General features: G+C 41.1%; 2 protein-coding genes across 4 annotated transcripts in view; one reads left to right on the forward strand and one right to left on the reverse strand.

Annotated features, from left to right (window-relative positions):
* The window catches only part of FBXL13 (F-box and leucine rich repeat protein 13), a 167,842-nt gene extending 151,431 nt beyond the window's left edge, over window positions 1-16,411 (forward strand). For both annotated transcript variants that reach the window (XM_083183033.1, XM_083183032.1), the window contains exons 18-21: window positions 3,348-3,431; window positions 9,450-9,584; window positions 15,029-15,192; window positions 15,454-16,411. In XM_083183033.1, the coding sequence (XP_083039159.1) occupies window positions 3,348-3,431; window positions 9,450-9,584; window positions 15,029-15,192; window positions 15,454-15,616 (546 nt within the window). In that variant the 3' untranslated portion in view covers window positions 15,617-16,411. The remainder of the gene's footprint in view (window positions 1-3,347; window positions 3,432-9,449; window positions 9,585-15,028; window positions 15,193-15,453) is intronic.
* A 1,057-nt stretch (window positions 16,412-17,468) lies between these two features.
* Window positions 17,469-23,073, reverse strand: part of FAM185A (family with sequence similarity 185 member A) — a 56,129-nt gene continuing 50,524 nt past the window's right edge. For both annotated transcript variants that reach the window (XM_083183045.1, XM_083183044.1), the window contains 2 exons: window positions 19,543-19,677; window positions 17,469-18,900 (listed from right to left, as the gene is read on the reverse strand). In XM_083183045.1, the coding sequence (XP_083039171.1) occupies window positions 18,785-18,900; window positions 19,543-19,677 (251 nt within the window). In that variant the 3' untranslated portion in view covers window positions 17,469-18,784. The remainder of the gene's footprint in view (window positions 18,901-19,542; window positions 19,678-23,073) is intronic.

Below are 23,073 nucleotides of genomic sequence, written 5' to 3' on the forward strand. Positions count from 1 at the left end.
AACTAGAGAAGGGAACTACAGCCACCCAGTTAAAATAATTATACTGTGTGTTTGTGTGTGTGTGTGTATATATATATATATATATATATATATATATATATGCATAGGAATCCGCACACAATTCAAAAGTTCATCCCGGTAGTGCTCACTCCAAGGCACTAGTCCACAATACAGAAATTTGAAAGGAGGGCACTCACCAATTCGCAGATAAAATTTTCTATTTATTCAATTCATTAAAATATTGAACCTCAAACAGTCGTCAATATATATATATATCACACACACACACACACACACACACACACACACACACATTTTCATTGCGGCTACTGCATCAATGAACTCACCTGCAAAACTCCCCCAGCTCCTTCAATATCTGCACCACAGCACCCCCTTAGCCCCTCCAATAAGCATACAAGCTATACAAGAGACTTTGGGGACACGTTTATCCTAACATTGGACTACTCAGGATCAGAGGTCACAGGTGATTATAACACTCACCATTTTGCACCTTTTTATCAGTTAGCTAATCTATGAGCATTCCATCTTTATATTTTGTCTGATATGTTTAATAAAATTGTATTTTATATTTAAATCTTATACTATGTATTTTTTGTTTATCAAGCACACCATACCAGCCTCTTTGTATATGTATGTTTAAGGGCATGACACCTCTGATTAATTGCTGCTGCATGGGCTAAACAGCTCATTCTCAAAAGCTACCTATTGATATCTTGATATCCTAACTTTTTGGCAATGAAGGTAATGTAATAATTGGTACTGCTGGGTTAAAATAGTGGTGGTATTTCAGTGTGGCAGCCTAAAACATACAGGGGTTGCTGGGTGTTGTAGTGGGCCTGGTGCAAAATGCACCATTAGGCTGCACACTTACTGTGAAGGCAGAAGGCATCCTTATAGCAAACTTATACAGTGGTATTGTAGAAAAGATTGCCATACCTAGTGCCTGTAGCAGGGCCTTGGCAGATTGGGGTGCATCCCTATGCCTATGATGCCATAGAATCGCAGTCTCTTCAATAACCACCTACCCACAGTACAACACCTCCCTCTAGACCAGTGATTTTCAACCTTTTTACCTCACGGCACACTAAATAAGATTTTAAAATTGCCAAGGCACACCATGAGATCCCCGCAGGGCAAAACACATTGTCCCCCACAGAAAAAAAAAAACCCTATTGGCCCCCATATAAAAAAAAAAAAAATCACACTGGTCCCCACAGGTAACAAAAATAAAATACATTGGCCCTTTACATGAAAAAAAGAGACCAGTAAATAACAGTTGAACTGGTGGTGGCTTTGGGCATCTCTAGATCTGAGGGCACACTTGAGAACAGCTCAAGGCACACTAGTGTGCCACGGCACAGTGGTTGAAAAACACTGCTCTAGACATTCACGGCCCATCCAATTTACCTCACAGCACACTCCCATCAATGTCCTCTTCACTGAAACCCCCCTCACTCTCCCAGCTCCTTCAATATCCACACCACAGCACCCCCTTGGCACATCCAATAATCCCCACCCCTCATCCCCATCAGTATCTACACCACAGCATCCCCGAGCTGTGCCATGAAATGTACCCACTTTTCTTCTGTCAACTGCAGCAATGCCGCACATGTTGCAAGCTGGACTTTCTGAGCCTTGGCTGGTCCTAGTGTCAGAAATGACACTGTAGTAAGATCACTGATTGATCTGCCATTGATGCCCCCAGATAAATAAGTACTGCCAATATTTTGTAAAGTTTTATATAGTTTAGGTTTTGCAAGTGGTGAAGGTACTTATGTAATATCTGGGCTCCAGTTTTTCTTATGAGACCGCGTCCGCTCGCCACGCTTCGGGCACGGTGGCTCGCTGCACTCGCCACACTATATAAAATCAACTCCATGCGTAGTTGGATAGTAGGGGTATGAAAAAATGGGGTGCATTTAACATGGGAGCCCAGATAAAACATAAGTACCGTGGTGAAATAATACATAGTCACAAATTATACCAAACAGAGATCCAATAAGCAGTTTGGAAACAAGAAATAAAAATGAAACTACAGTAGTACATTCATTGGCTTTCTGGATCCCCATCTATTGAACAATGCAGCCCTTTAATAGCAGTGTCTCATCTTGTGAATTCTTCTTCAGTAAAACGTGAATACTCTAGCCTCTACAACTGCAGGCAGAATACCAACGACATAGTAACTCTGCCTAATCACTTCCACCCGCTAAATCCCTCGCTGAACCTCTTCAGCCTCAAACACATTTGGAATTATGGTACTTTTAAATAATTTACCAGGAAATAACTGTTTTCTGCTCTCAAACTTTTTTTTCGTATATATAAAATTGTCAGATATTTGAGATCACTTACTTTACAGCAGTTTTTGCAATCAAAAGTGAATTGTACCATGATATTATCCATACTTCCCTGCTTCTTAAAGAGCGCTTCAGGGAGATTGTGAAAGCAACACCTTAGTAAGCAGTGTTAAAGCAGGCGTGTATTTCTCTGCCTAAGAGCAGGGCTGGATTAAGCCTACGGGGGCCCGGGTCACATTAGACATGGGTCATTGCTTGTCATTAATGGCCGCAAACTGCATGGGAGATTATTACACTGTCAAAACACAGTAAACTTTATATGTTGCTCTCCATTTTATCACTTTTTGAAGCTTAGTGCATCTGGCCCTCAACTAGCTATGCCAGTCCAAGTGCTTTAATAAGTCTCTAAGTTGTGGTTACTAGGGAATCAGAATGTGTCTTTTTAATTATATCCTTATTTTTCTAGATCGATCTCAGTATGAGTATAATTTTTTAGCATTCAGTAATGAATAGCTCATTCCCAAATGAGCATGGTGTAGACTAAAGCTTTCTAAATAATTCTAATAAAAAGGATGTAATATGATGAAAGCATCACGATGTATAGTCCATGCTCATTGAACCATAAACTGTGTACATAGAATAGAAATAGTACTCACATCTGGTCCCCAGATATCTCATTACTCACCCAGCATTATACTGCATGGGGAACATAAAGTACAGTTCCTGACCTGTAGGATTCCCTGGCAATGGCACACAAATTATAGGGAAATGCGTTTAGTCATCTGTTACTTTATTAAAGCCATACCATCTTCTTTTGTTGTGTTTTGAAGTTCATGATTTCTGATGGCTAGCATTTCACATAAATGTACTTCTAATTAGCTGTGCAGATAGAACCTTTGATAATTCCTTGTCAGCATAAAGATGGTACAGCTATAGCAACAGACATCAGGTACCTATTTGTGTCCCTACTTGTTTCTGTTAATGGAAATTGTAAATGAGAAGAATAAACAGAACATAATTATTTAATTACAGGGACTGACCGCTCTTGGGCTGCAAAGCAAAATAAGAGAACTCTCTGTATCAGAATGTCTGGGGATCACAGACATTGGACTTCAGGTACTATTAAACAAAAGTAAACCTTTACATACTGTAAGTATTGTATACTTTTCCAAATGTAAGATCATATAATATACCAGTAAGCCCACTTGGAGTAAATACTTTGAAAGCTAGACATAGTTTCACTTGCTGCCAACAGATGGCAGTGTTTCGGCGACACGCGGAAATTAGACATATATAGATGATATATTCCTAATTGTACAGGATTATTAGAACTATTATTATAGAATTATTATGAGATTTGCTATTTTATAAAGTTAATGTGCTCATCATGCTTTTGTAAATTTTTGCTACTATGCTTTACCCAAATGTTTGTTTTGTCACAGACTAATACCCCGATAATGTGGGGATTTTTTAGTTTCTGTGGCAAAAGCTCACAGTTGGCAGCAATACCCCGATATTCTCCTGTAGACTTTGATGAGGTTATATGGAACTCATTGTTTCCTCAATGGCCCTGAAGCAGCAAAGCAGGCCAATCTAAGCAAATGCAACTCACTGCCATCATCAGAGATTGGAACACGCATTTATATTTTTTCCACAAATGACCTTTGATTTAGGGCCTGGTTCAGACCCTGATGCTGATCTCCGAAAAAAGCTACTGGGTGATTTGCAGAGATACTGTATGCGCGCACACGCCTGTGCATGAACATTTTTGCGGGCACAACACTGGGTGGGACCGGCCTGCAGGGTTGCCTTGCCCTGTGCTGGACGGCCCCCCTGCAGCCTAGCGCAGGAAGTTGTAGTTTAGCCAATTCTAGCTAAACTACAACTGACTCTGAGTCACATCCTAGATCACAATTTTCCCTCAGTAGGCCAAGCGTTATTCGTACAGCCACTATATGGATCATCCAAGAAATGTCTACTAAATTTAGGCAGAAGTTTTCTTTGGGAAGAAATTTACTCTTGCTACTCTTGTATTTATGATGTTCATCATTTTTATTCATGATGAATTCATAACCAGTCATTACAGAATAATAACTGTGATACTCTGGAATCTGACACATTGAAAACAGCCAAAAAAGGAAACAAATCACATGCAAATATCCAACACACTTCCATTAGAGAACCACCCATTCATAATTACACTTCCTTATTCCACTTAGCGTTATTGCCTATTCTCCTTGTGCAAAAGAGATAAAGAACCAACCAACCTTTGTCATTTTTATAAAGTACCAGCCTGTAATGCGTCCAATAACATGTAGAGTATTTATAACTTACACCATGGGTCCTCAAACTGCGGCCCTCCAGATGTTGTGAAACTACAAATCCCAGCATGCCTTGCCACAGTTTTAACACTCCATTATAGCAAAACTGTGGCAAGGCATGCTGGGATTTGTAGTTTCACAACATCTGGAGGGCTGCAGTTTGAGGACCCATGACTTACACAGATGAAGCATATTCAAGTTTAAACATGGGGCTTACCCAACTTGGTTGATTCCGTTGCATTTAAGTAAATGGTTGTAGCTGGGATTTGCATGACTGGCTATCACGGTCTAAAGTAAAAAAAAAAAAAAAAAAAGTGGAATAATTAGCTCCAGCTGTGGATTTTCTTAAAATGAGTCAATGAGTCATGAATGCACCTACCTGGTGACCTGTAAAACATGAACTGTCTTAGTTGAGTGCTACCAACTGGCAGTACCATCAGTATAAGGTTGGTCAGGATGCTAGCATTCCATATACCAAGCTTGGCATCCCAACTGCCTTTGGAACACCGGCGCCATAACTGAGAACAGATCAGAGAGATGCCGATGCTGGAATACTGACATCTGGCATCCCGATTGGTGAGTGTGCAGGGAGCGGGTGGCCGGGGATGGGGGGGTTGAGGCACCAGTGGAAAGAGCTTAGGCTGTGGGGAGGGGTTAATTTTAGGCAAGAGGGGGAGATAGGGTTAAGATTCTGATTGGGGGAAGGGATTAGTATTAGGCATCGGAGTGCGGGGGTTAGGTACTAATCGGGACAATGTGGGACAGGCTGCTGCAAGGGGGGGTTAGGGTACTATGGTGCTCATGTGCCCATGTCAGGGGTCGGTCTTACAAGATATCGTATGTATCCCAGTACCTTGTACTCATAGTCGAAACTAGACAGTTGGTAATGGGTGGTCCCAGTTCCAAATTTGTGATTTCTTTTTAAAGACATAAATTGTGCACCATAGGCATGAACACAAAAGGGCGTGGCCTCACTGCATGGGGAGTGGCCTTGCTGCAAGGGGTGTGTTCTTTCTGAAAAGATTACCTTATACGCCATACATTAAGAACAGTGTACTATTTTGTCCCAAATTCTTTAAAATTCTACATTTTTAATCCTCTGACAATAACAGACAATGGGGCGATGTATTAAGCATTAACAAGAGATAAATGCAAGGGTGATAAAGAGAGATAAATGTCCAGCCAATCACCTGCTAACTGACTTTTTTCAAACACAGCCTGTACCATGGCAGTTAGCAGGTGATTGGCTGGATGTTTATCTCTCTTTATCACCCTTGCATTTATCTCTTGTTAAGGCTTAATACATCTGCCCCAATATCAGAGACACACACTGGACTATGGGGGCAGTGGCAGGCGGTGTTCAGGAATGGTGTGCAGATGGTGCGGTTTCCAGCAAGGGCGGGCTTTGACAGATGCACAGGTGATTCCAGCACCCTGACAGATGCCAGAAGTGCAGGAGGACCTCTAGCTTCTGTCTCCTCTAATGCGGCTGCCATTTTTGGAGGGGCACAGGGTCTCTGTATGTGGAAAGTGTCACCGCCCGCCGGTTAAATAATTGAAAAGGAGCCGAGGATATGTTAAAGGGGATGGGTGGTACGGTGCGCCCCCGGACCACCTTGCAGTTTCGTCTATGATTGTACTGCAGTCAAACTCTGAAGTACATAGCTCAGTATTCCTGTAAAAGAAGTTAACACTGTGCACCCGCATTGTGCCAAAAAGATCATGAAAATCAATCAGCGTGGTGACATCTGTAAGTATATGGCCCTTCCCATAAACACTTGGAAAGCACTGCTATAGAGATCAGATCTTTAGGATACTCCAGATCAGTTTAGCTGAGCGTTTATCCTTAGCCTCATGAGACTATAACAGCTTCTGTTATTTGCATAAGAAAATCTTGGCAATAAAGTACAGAAATCTGTACATTTTATACAATGGAAAATCATGTGTATGAGGGATTTTTGTTTTCTCTGTTCAAGATTAAAATGTCAGAACTAGCACCATTTTCAGCAGCAAGTATTAGTATGTACATGCAGCTGTGAGCATATCCATTGCCTGCAATAAGAAAGCCAGCTGGATTTTCTTTCCTGGTTTTATTAGCAACATGCAGGGAACTTGTAATAGATGTAATTAATACATTATGTGCCAGACGGTTATTGATGCAGATACAGTATATGGATCGGGTTCTGTCATACTGACACTAAATGATGGAGATTGGTTTAATAGATGTATATTGTAAGGCCCATTTGTTTTGAGGGTGAATGTCACAGTCCTCATAGCATTTGTGTCCTTATCCTTGGGTAAGCAATTTGCACTGTTGTATCCATAGGCACCAATTCTGTATCCATAAGCTGTGGAATTCGCTGCATACCGAGCACTGAACCCACCCGAATTCCCGCCGAAACCCCTCGGTACCATGCGAGGGGATGTGTTCGCTAACACATCCCCTCGCATGCGGTCGCTAGCAGGAGAAATTGACGCCAACCATCGAACGATTTCTCTTGTCTTCTGAACGGACTTATATGCCTCCACAAAATCGGCCCACCTACGTTCCCAGGGGAACGCCTAGCATTTGCATAGGGATGCCCATAAAATACTGGGCGTTACCCTGCTTTGTACCTTATAATCAAGACACGTTATACCATTTGTATATAACTAAACCTGCTCCTTTATTATTTAAGGTTGAGCAAACATGATAATAATACAGACTTTCTTCCAAAAAATGAGGAGCATGGAATAGTTTAAATCTGTCAAGGATAATAGATGAATTAACTTTCCGCCGATGTGGGTTATTCAGACCTGATCGCTGTGGCACATATTAACAGTGCCCTGCGATCAGATAGCCGCCACCCCATCCTGTGAATGTAATCCCACCCAGTGTACGCCTGTGAATGGCATTACAAATCAAAAATCAGCTACAAATCCATTTGCAACTCACCTCACCATCAAATGATTTTCCCAGTGTGTGCAGTCTGTGGACAACCCAGGACCTACTTGGCCAGTGCGATAGAAACAGGTTGAAGCTTGGGTACGCCAGTGTTTTTCCTGAAACTCCCAGTAAAGGGCTAGGTGACACTCTCAAGTGCAGGCTTTCTGTCAATCAACTTGTAAACTGCTTGCAATTAGAAAAGATGCTGTGCTTTATTGTTGGATGGCCTCAGGCAGGTGCGCTATACTCTGAGCGCATGCCCAGTCATTTGATAATCAAACAACTTCCGGTGGGGCTGGTGATGGTCGCATGCACGTGGAGCACCGGTCCCCCATCCACGGAGCTCCACCATCCCTAGCCTCCAGAGCAGCGGGCGGCGGTGGTGGTGAGGAGAGGGAAGAGGCAGCGCTGCTCACCCCCGGCAGTGAGCGTCGCAAACCGCTGGAGCGGGATGGTGAATTTGAACACCAGCAATCAGTTCTGAATAACCCCCTATATTCACATATAATCAAGCAGCCATCTCTGTGCTACCTATGGGCTATTTGCAAAATGAATATATTTTTGCAAATACATCTTTGGAGAAAAACATCCTTGCCACCATTGTCATGAAGTGTTTCTTCGATCAACATGACCAAGAGATATTTCAAAATATTAAAGCAAATCCATTGTTATGGAATACCTGATAATTGTAGGTCATTTTATGTCATACGGTGGGTTTAAATGCTCATAAATCTCTACACCTACTCATCCTTCACAACCTTGCTTTCCATAATAACATGGCTTCTTACGCCTTCACATCTAAAGAGTAGAGGTTTTTATTCAGTTAGCTGGTTAATAAACCCCTCACATATGACAAAACATTGGATAGATCTGAAACTTGCATTAAAACAACCTTTTGGACATTCAATGTTGTATTTACTTCCAGCTGAAAGCATATTTCCATACATTACACCTTTTTACAAGAGGTATATCCAGCTCTTCCTTGGTATTTTCTATTTAACCTATTTATCAGCCCAAATGCACTTAACAACAGATACTTTACGAGTAATCCAGGGGAAGATGACATTTACTATTGGTCACTGGTCAGTCATTATACCCACGAGTTTAGGGAATATGCAGCAGCATTACATATAGTAATCTCCTTTCCGATTCAAGGCTGCAGTAATATGCAAATATTATATTCAGCCTTGTCTGTGTACAACTGAATGTGCAAACCATGACACGCTCACTTTCAATGGCCACGGCAGTTGTAAATACTCAGTCATCGAAACTTGCACCAGCCTATCGTGGACGCAGGGTCTACTTCTCAAATCACATTCAGGACCCTTGTCCATTTTTGTTTTGCTCATCGGTTTTCGTCAGGTGGGACATTGAAAACGGCGAAAAGGGGGTGTGTCTGCAGAAACGGCCGTGGATTGTCGAGATTCGGCCATGATCGGGACAATTCATGCCAGAAAGGCCCGACAGCTTTTAAAGTCGGGTCTGTTCTGCCGAAATGCCTCTTCAATAATGTTGGGAAAGACAGCATTGAATAGGCACCCAAAGTTATTTCCCTTGTCGGAAATAGCAGTGCAGGATTAAATAACGCCCATTGGGGCAGATGTATTAAGCTTTAACAAGAGATAAATCAAAGGGTGATCAGGAGAGATAAACGTCCAGCCAATCAGCTCCTTACTGCCATGTTACAGCCTATGTTTGAAAAAGTCAGTAAGGAGCTGATTGGCTGGACGTTTATCTCTCCTTTTCACCCTTGCATTTATCTCTTGTTAAGGCTTAATACGTCTGCCCCATTATGTCTATTATTTATGTCATTGTTATTCTCACTCAATCTAAAAATAAACCTATGCTTTCAAATGTTTAAAAAAAAATTGTTTTGTTAATTAACAGAAATTTTGCCATCAATCAAGGGATTTAGAACTGCTGGATATTTCACACTGTTTGCAGGCAACAAATAACACAGTGAAAACCATAGCATTTTGCTGTAAGATGCTCACATCCATCAACATTGCTGGGTGTCCAAAGGTAAGTGTTAAAGTTGGAAGAAACTGAAGAGTAAGGAATGCGGCAACAATCCTGGTGATTTATTTTATTTCATGATGTCATCCTTAATCTGGGTACACACTAGATGACATGATCACAATATGATCTCGCTCCTGATTTCCCTGTCAAACTATATATGAAAGATTTTACAAGATATCATTAAATATATGATCCGTGACCATATCCAGGAGTATAGTGGTCATTGATGATATCCTCAGAGATTCAGCTTGTACAGATGACGGAGGACATAACTGCGGGAGTGTGCAATGTTAACTATATGGTGCATATACACTAAAAGATCTGCATGAAAATATAGATATCAATGGTTATTATCGTGCATATTGTGTAAAATATCATCTAAATGTGTACGTACATTTACTGAATGCCAGAAAGAAGCTTTGTTTTATGCTTTAATGTGCTGCACCTTCACATAAATGCCTCAGTTTAGGCCCAGCTCTGCAAAGAGCGTATAAGTAGCTCACCATGGATCCATCCAATTTTCCTACAACAAATATTTTTGTGAAAGTATTAGTATTTAGAGGCGCTCTATTAGAAAAACATAATACAAGTATCACCTTGTTCAAGGATAGAGTACTCTTTACTTAGTTGGGCGCCCACGATCTCCATCGCGGGCGTCGTGGGTAAAGAAATCGCGGTGATCGCGGGCATCGCGGCCAGTACATTAACGGCAGCGACGCGATGCCCGCGATCACCGCGATTTCCCATAGGGTTCAATGTTAAATTTAGTGCTGCCCGCGATTTTACATTCAATGCTTCAATGGCCGCGATTTGGCCATAGGAATCAATGTTAAATGGGCTACAGAGCCCAAATAGGCACAATTAAAAAACTTAAATGTCCCCCCAAATTTGTTACGCCACCCCACGATCCACGCCAACCCAAAGCGTGGCGAGCCCGCGAGGGGCGGCGGTACGCGTCCTCCGACCTTTTTATACCCCCACTATCCACGTCGGCGTGGAGTTGAGAATAGAATAGTGTGGCGAGCGCAGCGAGCCACCGAGCCCGAAGCGTGGCGAGCCCCGCGAGGGGACGCGGATACCTTCACAGGTAAACGTGGCCCTACGCGGGCTTCACAGGTATCCACGTCCGCTCGCCACGCTTCGGGCTCGGTGGCTCGCTGCGCTCGCCACACTATTCTATTCTCAACTCCACGCCGACGTGGATAGTGGGGGTATGAAAAGGTCGGAGGACGCGTACCGCCGACCCTCGCGGGCTCGCTGCGCTCGCCACGCTTCGGGTTGGCGTGGATCGTGGGGTGGCGTTACAAATTTGGGGGGACATTTAAGTGTTAATTGTGCCTATTTGGGCTCTGTAGCCCATTTAACATTGATTCCTATGGCCAAATCGCGGCCATTGAAGCATTGAATGTAAAATCGCGGGCAGCACTAAATTTAACATTGAACCCTATGGGAAATCGCGGTGATCGCGGGCATCGCGTCGCGGCCGTTAATGTACTGCCCACGATCACCGCGATGGGCGCCCAACTAAGTAAAGAGTACCAAGGATAGTTCTGATCTGTAATTTTATTACTTTGCCAAAGATAGAACAAAAATAGAAAATGGGTACAAAAACTTGATTTTGGCACTTACCAAATAAATTATAGTTAATAGATGATGAGAATGAAAATAAATAAAAAAAAACACACAGCAGTAAATCAAGTTCAACCTACATTAGATCTCCTGTGGTCCCTATCTTATATTTGTAAATAACCCAGAGGCACCAAATCAGTTTAAAGCCAGAAATCCCTCGTGACCCAAGATGGCAATCCTAGTTCTCTCTGTGTGCACTACTATACAGTTAATTAACTGTTGTAACCCTGGAGTGTTTTCCACTAAAAATGTGTCTAAAGCCCTGTACACATGCGCCGATTTTTCCCGATTCGATTTTGCTTATAAAAGCAAAATCGAATCCTAAATGAAATCGAATGGTTTTTGCATCACTTTCGATCTACATTCAATTTGATGTGCGCTCCCGTTTTCACAAAATCGAACAGAAAAATCTACTGTGCAGCCAAGGAAATATCGAATTCGATCTAGTAAATCGAATGTGTACAATGTGCCATGAATGTATATTGAATTTGGGATGCAGTTTAAATCCCAGCGGTCGGGATCCCGGCGTTCAGAATCCCGACGCTGGAATCCCGACCGCCGAAATCCCGACACTTTCTCCCTCCGTGGGTGTCCACGACACCCCTGGAGGGAGAATAAATTAGCGCACCGGGCCCGCTGCGTGGCGATCCACGTCCCCCCCCCCCCTTGTCGGGATTTTGAACGCCGGGATCCCGACCGCCGGGATTTCATTCTGAATCCTTGAATTCGATATCCAATGCAAAAGTACAGATCTTATGCCAAATCGAATGGAAAGATCTAATGCCAGATCTAATAGAAAATCAAATCTTATATTGAATCAAAAGCAAATGGATGTGTGTGTACAGGGTTTAACCCTTTCTTAAATATATCAATTTAGTCTGCCATCACAACCTTCCCTGGCAGTGTATTCCATATCTTAACTTTGCTGGTTGTGACACTTTCTCTCCCCTAACCTTAGGTGGTGACCACGTGTCCTGTGTACAGTCCTCAGGGTAAAAAGTTCCCCTAAAAGTTCTCTGTATTGACCCATGGCTAGCCTTTCCTCATAACTCAATGACTCCATAAATGACTTATAAAATTAGTTCTAAGATGTGATTTTTATGGAGCGGTCCCCACTCCATTAGTACTAGTATGTCCCCCAGGTCAGTTAGCCAACAATCCAGTGGTGTAACTAACAATCATCCCACAGACCCAGCGGCAGCATTTAGGGCAGCCAGCACTGACAGAGTCTGTGGGGGTGCAGAGATGATGCTGCGCCACTTCCTGGCTGCGTCATCATGGGGGCGTACCTTTGCTCCATTTGGCCATTGGTCTGCTCTGTTCCTGCCATTGCCCCTGTGCCTAGCACTGAACCCCCGCTCTGTCTACTACACTGGGCTGATTGAGTGTAGGTGGGACCCGAGAAAGTGGCAGGTAGGCATCTCATCTCCGGTGCTTTGGTGCCTGCAACATTGTGCCCATCGTGCCTGCTTGTACCTGGGAAGCTGCTATTTATTTCTGCTGAAAACTTCCCTGTTTCTCCCACACTAGCCGGCTGTGTCCTCCTTTGTACCTCTGCTATCACTCCCTGTGATGCTGCAGGGGAAGCATACATTGCCTATATGCGACAGTGTTCCCTTACTATGGATTCATATTTATGTTCTTACTTCTTATATTAATAGTTTTTTAGAATGCTATTATTATTTTACTTTATTATTACATATTCAGTGGTGCTTTACACTTGGGTATATGATTACATTTTGTGTGGAACATTTTAATACCAAGCTGGTCCCCACAGGCAAGACAAGCAGCAGAAAATGTGTGGAAGTTATAAGTCTTTGGTCGGTGCTAGCTGCTTCACTTTCCAGGCGACCAGTCTGGATTGGGTTGGCGAATTTATAGTTGGTTTTTAGTGCAGCGCTCCACTTCTTTTTGGAAATCCCAGTTACTGCGACCACCTCACTCGAAAATACAGTTTTATTCAACAACAGTTTAATTGTATTTTCCAAATAACTGTAAGTGGGATCGCTCACATACCTCTCCTTACGACAATGTCCACTTGCAGCTCTAGCAAAGAAACATCTTAAGTCTCAGACATTTGAAGTGGCGATGGCTCTTCTCAAAGCTGTCAATGACTGCAAACTTCAGCAAGGAGCAGCAAGCCACAGATCAGCAGGCAGGGCTGCAGTCACACTAGTCTAGATGGACTAGTGTAGCTGCAGCCCTGCCTGCTGATCTGTGGCTTGCTGCTCCTTGCTGAAGTTTGCAGTCATTGACAGCTTTGAGAAGAGCCATCGCCACTTCAAACGTCTGAGACTTAAGATGTTTCTTTGCTAGAGCTGCAAGTGGACATTGTCATAAGGAGAGGTATGTGAGTGACCCCACTTACAGTTATTTGGAAAATACAATTAAACTGTTGCCAAAAAGAAGCGGAGCGCTGAAAACCACTATGAAGATGTGTGGAAGATTGAGGTGGACTCAGTTTTTATTTAGAATATTCCAGTGCCGGCCCTAGCCTAAATGACACCCTTGGCAAGATTTTGGCTGGTGCCCCCTAGCACCGCCACTAGTTCGGCCTCTGACCCTGCTCCCCTTTCCCAGCATCATCAACCCTCATCATAGCAGTCATTATTTTGGTGCTTCTACCCGCAATATTTTAAATAGAAACAGCGCACACATTCGGTGCGCAGCCCAAACAGGGGTGTGTTCTTGCTGGGAAGGGGCATGGCCACACGATAGTACCCCCAATTCAAATTATGCCACACAGTAGTGCAACTTTATTCACATTATATCATGCGATGGTGTCCCTTATTCACGCTACATCACACAGTAGTACCACTTTACCTTATGTACATTACTCCCCACATTATTCACATTATACCCTTAGAAAAAAAACCTAAGAAAATATTGTATTTTAAGCACCGCCATGGCCACACTGTAACCCAGCACAAAGCAGTGTGTGCTGGGCAGAGGAGAAGAGCTGCTGCTGTCACTTAAGGGGAGGGGGCCCGGGGCCCCCACTGGGTCCTTCCATCAGACTTTGGCCTGGGTAATTTGTACCCCCTACCCCTTTCTCTCGGCACCACTGATAATACCACACAGTAATGCCCCTTACACATGACACACATTATTAATGTCCTTATAACCATAATGCCCTTACACATTATGCCAAACTTTATTAATGCCCTTCATACACATAATGCCCCTTACACATTTCTTGCACATTATTAATGCCCTTATACACATTACACACATAGTGCATGTTAAACATAGGTCACACATTATTAATGCATTTATACATGACACACATAATGCCCCTTACACATATGCCGAACACTATTGTACAACCAAACCACCCGCACAGCCGCTAACACTGTGACCTCTGCCTCTGCTTGGATACAGATGTTTCCTCATGCATCTTGACTCAATAGGCCATGCAGCTCCTGGCCAGTTCTGCTAACGTTGGGTGCCTTCTTTGCTGAAAATTCGTCTTATTTGCATTGTTACAAGGAGCTTCCAATGATTAAAAGGATATGCAGCATGCCTATATTCTGTGTGCGACTGTGGCTGTATCTGCATTCGGATTGCTATGTTACAGTGATTTCCATGAATACACTATTTCATATGCAAATACAGCCTCACTCACACACAGCATATAGGCATGCTGCATATCATTTTAATCTTTGGAAGCTGCTGGTGACCCTAGGCATTCCAAATGCCCTAGGCAATTGCCTAGTTTGTCTATGCCCAAGGCCGGCTCTGGAATATTCCACCAATCATTGAGCACAATTACAATACAAAATACAGTATTGATTAATAACTTACTTTATTGTACACAGATAACAGACATCAGTATCCAGTATCTCTCCGGGGGCTGCCGTTATCTTCATGTTATGGATATCTCTGGCTGTATCCATCTTAGTGATAAGGCACTGAAGTATTTGCAAAAAGGTTGCAGACAACTCCGTACATTAAGAATGTTCTACTGTAAAAGTATTACCAAGTAAGATCTGCTAAGAATGCTTTACTGAAATACACGGACAAATATATAAATTATATATATATATATATATATATATATATATATATATATATATATATATATATAAGTTTTATGGATTAATAACAGATACCATAAACACTGTGAGTAATTCAAGGATAAGTTTACTAATAAAGACAATTAACGTAAAAATAGAAGTAACCCAATCATAAAGGTTTATGTAAAAACAATATTTCATATTCATTTTATATTTCCATTCCACAGGGCAGCTGTTTTGAAAGCTGAATCCAAGTATGAAACGCTGGAATACAGCGCAGACGATCCGCCACCCTGGTTTGGCTATGACCATCACGGCAACTTACTGAATGGCATGTCAAATCCAGAAGAAACAGAAGATGAAACAGCTTATGAGCCAATGAATGGATAGTAGTCCATTCTGGTTTAAGCCATGGCATTTTTTTTCTGGGATGGGAACATATAACTATTTTATGTCACTACAATTCAAAGGATCCTAGTCAGATCCTTCAAGTGTTTGCAGCTAGTCCGCAACATTGACTCAGTGCGCAGGTACACATCAACTCTATTTATTAATGGGAACATATGTTTAAAAAGAAAATTTGTAATATTTTCTTACAGGACACCAACCACAGTGTCCACTACTTTTCAGTTGTTATCAGCACTTGTGCTTACATTTTCCTGGAAAATCTGGAATGTTCCCCTAGTATTTCATTAGTAACTTTTGTAAGATCATCACTCTTACAAATAGAGAGAAGATTTTTCTAGTGCTGTATGAATGCAGCTCCTCAGTAAATGGGAACACCGCTTTCATTTTAGGAAGTGAAGGACCTTATGAAATGAGAATATATTTTTTATAAGGCATCAGGCTATTCTGATTTTTACATATTTTACGTCTGCTTGTTCTAGGTGTTGGTGTTTTTGTAGTTAATTTATTAGGAATAAAAATGATCCAGTCTACACAATAAAACAAAAACTGTCTTTGCATTTTCCTACCCATGACACCATGCTCTATTTTGCAACAAACATAATATCCTATGTTAATATCTCAACTAAAGTCAAGACACACTTCTACCTGAAACCATCTGTTCTTGTACTGAACATTCTGCACTGCTTAGCTTGAGCTCAATCTCTGGCACATCAGCTCAAATGAACATCATTTTTATTTTGCACTCAAATAACAATTTCCTCAAAAGAAAAAAAAAAAAATCTTTTTTTTTTTTTTTTTTTGTTAACTACTCTGAAGAATAAACTATTAAGATTAACCAGAATTTAAAATACAGTGGGGCAGATGTATTAAGCTTGGCAAAGAGATAAACTGGAGATAAAGTAGAAGGAGGTAATGCACCAGCCAATCAGCTCCCAACTGTCATATTTCAAACACAGCTGATTGGCTGGTGTGTTTTCTCCTTCCACTTTATCTCCAGTTTAACTCTTCGCCAGGATAAATACATCTGCCCCATTATTTCTTCTGGAGTTTCCCATAAAAGATGATCAACGCGGTCACTAAAAGTTGCTGTTAGACCGGGTAAACACTAGTATGAGACTTTAAAGATTTGTCTTATTGGAAGGAAGGGGATTCATCCTGACCATCACTTTATTTATTTACAGTTTCTTATATAGCGCAGCATATTCTGTTGCACTTTACAATTGGAAACAACAGTGATTAAACAAACTGGGTAGATACAAACCGACATGGCTATAGGGATAATAGGAGGGATACATAAGGATAAAATGCGATAGCATGGCAGTCCCATCAGATTACAGGACAGTCCTGATGGGATGCAATTAGATATCAATGCTACTGGAGGTTGTGTGGGTGTTCCTGAATAGGATAAGCTAGCCTGAAGAGGTGAGTTTTCAGGGAACGCTTGAAATTTTGGAGGCTAGAGGAGTCTTAGCGTGCATGGAAGGGCATTCCATAAGGTGGGTGCTGCCCGACAAAAATCCTGCAAGCCCTTTAGTGTGTACCCGGCCTCAGACTCTTCAACAAATAAATAGATTTATGGTAAAAATAGAAGCATGGATGAAAAAAATCAGAAAATGAGGAACACAAAAGTATTTTTAGCTGAATATTAGAATTTGAAAGGTAAATTAATGAACATGTCCCTCAAACTGTACAAAATGTACCACTTCTCAGCATTTGGTACACCTGCTAGATATCATTATTGGCACTATGTAAAGTAGGTACAGTAAAACCTTTTAGTCAGTTGTAGAAATTTAGCAATCAATTTATTTTGTTCTTTAAAGAAAAAACAATATCGCATATTACAAAACATTTGATATATTTTTATTGTAAAGTGCAGTGTATACTACAGTGTCACTTTCCTTACATATTAATCAGCTAGAAGAAGCTGCTTAGATCAGTACTGCTAACCATTATTGTGTGGGGTACACATTCTTACATATAGATAAAAAAAAAAAGGAAGTGAATAACCTTGACACATATGCAAAACATGATGCTAACCATGTGACTGCTACCCTATTCTATACCCCTGGGAACTATCAGCAGAAAATAATCTAACAGTGCACAGTATACACTAGAGAACTCTAGAACCACCACAGAAGGCACAATAGCCACAATTATACACTCGTTCTCCTGTAAGGATGAAAACCCCATATTGTAGACACACCCAACATATACACTTTTTTTTTTTTTTCTATTTGGACAATGATGGCCTTTTTTTTTTTTTTTTTATTAATTAAAATATACATTTTGGAAATCTTGCTCTACTATAGTACTTCAATCCTCACATCACTTTAGTGTAGGCTTTCATTTATAATGTTGAAAAGTAGGCTACCTTTCATGGAAGACCAGGCATATCCATGTAGATGTACAAGGCACGGTGCATTAGAAAAGGTCTTATTAAAGCTACATTATTACTTGAAAATGTATTTCCTGCGCTTTCAGGCAATGTTTTTATAAACGTACTTCAGCCAATCAATTGATATATAAAAACAATGACATTGGCTTGTACCCAGAAATGTCCATCTCTCAAATACACACATTTCTATATATGTATACACACAGAACAGCTTACCTGTATACTTTTCAAACGCTCATAGTACCATAAAAAAAACAATTTTTGAAGTGCACTTCTAAAAATTGTTTTTTATGATATTTAATGAAAATAAATAGTATTGTGTTTATTAAATACAAAATTGTGTTTATTGTCCTGGGTGTAGTTGCGCCTCCTATAAAACGGGAGCTGGTGATATACTCACTGACTCCTATCCCCACAAAGTTTTCTTTGGAGGCTCACAAAAACCTCTGATGATAGGGGGCAGCAACTTGGACCCAGAGTAATAAGAGCGCTGATGATACTATTTCAATGGGGGGATCCTTTGTGTGACGTATTGTCACTCCCCTCAACCGCTCATAGTACCAGTTATAAAATGTTCCGGTCTGCTTATACAGTCCTTTCCTGATGAATATACACTGAGTGGAAAATCCCTCAAACCTTTTAAAATTTTTCAAGTGTTTTAAACTTGGGTCAATTTGTAACTGTAGTGGCAATACAAATGTTTAATAGACTAATCTGCTCAAAAAAGTAACAAAGTCCAGTGTTGTGGAGAAAGCTCAGGTGGTTTGTAGTTTCAGTGACTGGAACCAGTCCTGGAGTTTCAGGTATACCGTGCCTCTCCTAGATTCGGCCTCAATCCAGCTTTGCGTTTCATTAACCAAATTCATAGTGGCTGAAAATGACAAAGAAGAACAAATGTGCTTAAGTAAGCTAAATATTACTGGTGTGACCTTTGCTCATTTTAAGTTTTGCATGATTGTGAATCAAACAGGACGATAACCAAATGACAGGAGAGTACGGTTCATATCACACTGCTCCGCCTGTACAACTTATGGTTAGATTTAGCACGGTTTAATTTCCAAACAACAAAACAGCTTGATTGGTTATCATATTACAACCTATGCGATTGCCGATAACACATTAGATCCAGGATAAGTTCCCGGAATCCTGTTAACGCGGGTCTGAAAGGCTGCTAATCTTGGAATATGCTTTGCATGCCTAATGTATACGAAGCATTATACCCATTAAATTTCCATATCAGGGCAAAAAAGGACAGCCCCCAGCAAACCTAAGGTATATTTTGCTGTTTTGGCTAATAACTGCACAATATCCACATGTCCTAAGAAACTGCCTGTCTTAAGCCTATTTATTATGCATAGAATTGGTTCCAGAAATGGTGTTTTGTGCAATCGGACTGATAATTACAAGTTTAACAGTATATCAGCGTACAAATAAATATGGTACACGTTAAACAAAATGCCAGAGCAGACTCACACATTTCTATACCGCAAACTACTGAAATGAACAAACTTACCTTTCAGTATTGTCTGATTCGCTCTGCAGGTGTTTTCGATTTCCTGTAATGGCACTTCAGGGCTAACATTAATATGAGCGCCCGACAGCTGTAAGTAGGTCTGAAGGTTTGTTGGTATTTTTAATGTAATACTTCCTACAAATGACAATTAAAATATATTAAACAGCTGAATAAAGCAGCAAGTAAACCTCAATATGGAATGCAGAATTACTGCAAAAAGCACAATTTTGCATTATTTGTTACAGCATTTCCATTTATAATTTAAAATTTAAATAAGAATGATTGGGAGGGGTAATCATCTGTGGTAATTGTGGTAATTTACCTGTTCAATTAGCCCACACCAGCAGCACTTATTATTGATATTTTTCTTTTTTATCCGTGTTAAGTGACCACAGGTAATTGAGGGGCAGATTTATTAAGCTTGGTGAAGTGATAAAGTGTCTGTTTTTTATCACCAGCCAATCAACTCCTAATTGTGAAGTTACAGGCTTGGTTTAAAAAATGACAGGTAGGAGCTGATTGGCCTGTGATAAAAAACAGACCCTTCACCGAGCTTAATAAATCTACCCCTGAATTCCCTCTCAATGTAACACATTAACAAAGTATTGTTACAACCAGCGAGTTCATGTATGACAAGCTGGTGTGAAGGAGGGTGGGACATGCTGCAATACGGGGATCACTAAATATACCCTCCTTGCACAGCATGTACTGGGCAAGGCAAAAACTCCTGCATTTTACCAGTTCATTGGTTTGGCATTAGTGAAAATGGAGCAGGTTGTAGTAGGGTCTCCCGATATCATGCCATACCATTTCGGTTACCGTCTTTTTGTGAGGATATCCTTCCCAGTGTTCCTGCACACGAAGTTCTGCTCGCAAGTGACGAAGCTCACTTTCATTTGTCTGGCTATGTTAACAAGCAGACTTTTCATTACGGTGCAGAAATCAATCCTCAAACCTTATGAAAGACCTCTACACAGCCAATGTGTCACTGTTTTGTGCGTTGTTGCAGGTTTTGCCATTTATAGCCCTTATTTTTAAAGGAAGGTCAAGTGGTTACAATAACTTTCCAGTGATATGTGGAGATGCTACGGCAGTCATGTCCAAACTATGGCCCTCCAGCTGTTGTGAAACTACAAGTCCCAGCATGCCTTGCCACAGTTTTGCTGTTAGGGAATGCTAAAACTTTGGCAAAGCATAATGGTACTTGTAGTTTCACAACAGCTGGAGGGCCATAGTTTAGGAATGCGTGTGCTATGGACTTCTTGGAACTGAAACTCACTGAACTTGGAAATCCAGATTAAAAAACAATTGAAAATATGACAAACTAAAAAGGGAAAAGAAGACTCTGGTGTTGGGGTACTCTTCATTTTAAATTTGTGTGTTTAAATATAACTTTTATTGTTATGTATTAAAATATAATATAAAACATCTTAAACTGGCCAAAATTGGTTTAAATATATAAAAAGGTTTGTAACAGCCCAGTTATTTAAGGGATTGCAATTGTATGGGTAAGTAATCTTGCAAATTACTGTAATGGGTGGCTGTATTATTGAGACACAGATTAGAAGAAATATACCAGTATCGCAAACCAAAGTAGTTGATATTCTAAGAGATCTGGTGATCCCACATCTTCATTCTTACCAAACACTACACTACCATCCAGAAGGGTATGCCAGATCATCTATCTTCTCAAAGTACATTTCATCTATCAGACTCTAGATCGGTGTTCCTCCCATCCTTCCTGTATCGTCTTTATCTCATACTATATTAAGCCATCATCCTTTCTGAAACTCTCATTGTTGGAATCTCCCACACTGGTCACGTCAACAAGGGATGCCAAAAGGTAACCCAACATGTGGCTACTTCCCTTCCTTCCGTCAGAAACACCCTTTCCAGAATTGGCACACATCTATACGTTCACTGCCTTAGACACACAAAAGGACAACAGACACCATACCCATCTTTTACAGTTTTTGAATTTATTAGCTTCCAATGCAGCATTCAAACAAGGTCTTGCGCATATACTTTGATCTTCTGTTTCTACAACCTACCACAGATTTTGATTACTTGGGACTGTACTTATTGGGTATTCTACCCAGTATATTTACATTAACACATGGGGTTCACCAGGGGGCCTCACTAGACCACCAGATCTTTTGAATATCAACTACTTTGGTTTACGATTCCGGTATATCTGCTCTAATCCAAGTCTCAATAATACAGCCACCCATTACTTTAATGTGCAAGATTACTCATCCCTACATTTATAATCAGTTAAATAACTGGTCTGTTACAAACCTACTTCTATACGTATACCAATTTTTGCCAATTTGAGATGTTTGATATTATTTTAATACATATAGTTATATTTTAACACATTAGAATTAAGAGTGCCCCAACTCATTCTTCTTTTTTAATTTAGTTTGACATATTGGACTTCTCCTGACTCTTGGGTACACCAACAACCCTTCTTATCGGCCAACAATTGGCAGAATAGACACATGTAGTTTCATTCTTTTTTAGACACTTCAAATATATTCTCAGACAAATCCAGTGCGGAATTAAATCTCTTACCATTTAAAAATAAATTGCAGTTACTTAGGGGTTGACTCAGTTCTCAGCACCAGGAGGGAGCTCTCAGAAATATTATAATCAGCACGCTGTTAAGTGTAATGCCATTGGTGTTTAGTCGAGATTACCAGTATTTTCTAACTGAAGTTCCATCCGCGATGTGCTTTGCGCTGCCCTACTTTTATCAGATTTATGCTCGCACCCCAAGAGAGGTGCTAGCAGAAATCTACTAGTCAGTGGTGCTATTCACAGTCCACTTAATTGAATCGACCCCTTAGTTGAATGAAAAGTTCAATTATGTGTCTTAAGTATACTATGGTTGCCAAGTGTTACAGGATGCAAAAGCACAAATAATAAAGAGCAGTTTTACCTTACACCTGCTGTTAAATACCAAATGCTGCACATTTTTGTTACTTGACCATCTGCATTACTCTAGAATAATGGGTACTTGTTAAATGCCCCCCCAGACCCCAATTTTCATTGTATCCCCACCCTGATGGGTCAAATGCCCCCCCCATTGTTAACGCCACCCCACTATTAACGCCAACCCGAAGCGTGGCATCCTCCGACCTTTTCATACCCCCACTATCCACGTTGGCATGGAGTTGATTTTATATAGTGTGGCGAGCGCAGCGAGCTCGAATCGTGGCGAGCCCCGCGAGGGGACACGTATAACTTCACAGGTATTAAGCGGCCCCTCGTGGGGCTCGCCACACTATATAAAGTCAACTCCATGCCGACGTGGATAGTGGGGGTATGAAAAGGTCGGAGGACGCGTACTGCTGCGCTCGCCACGCTTTGGGTTGGCGTTCATCGTGGGGTGGCGTTAACGATGGGGCATTTTACATACAAATTACCCATCAGGGTGGGTATACAATCAAAAATCGGGTCCATTGGGCCATTTAACATTGTTCACTATGTAAAATCGATTTTACATAGGAATTTAACATTGAGTACAAT

The sequence above is a fragment of the Crinia signifera genome, chromosome 4 (genome assembly GCF_055691185.1).
Source record: "Crinia signifera chromosome 4, ASM5569118v1, whole genome shotgun sequence".
Classification (NCBI taxonomy): domain Eukaryota; kingdom Metazoa; phylum Chordata; class Amphibia; order Anura; family Myobatrachidae; genus Crinia; species Crinia signifera.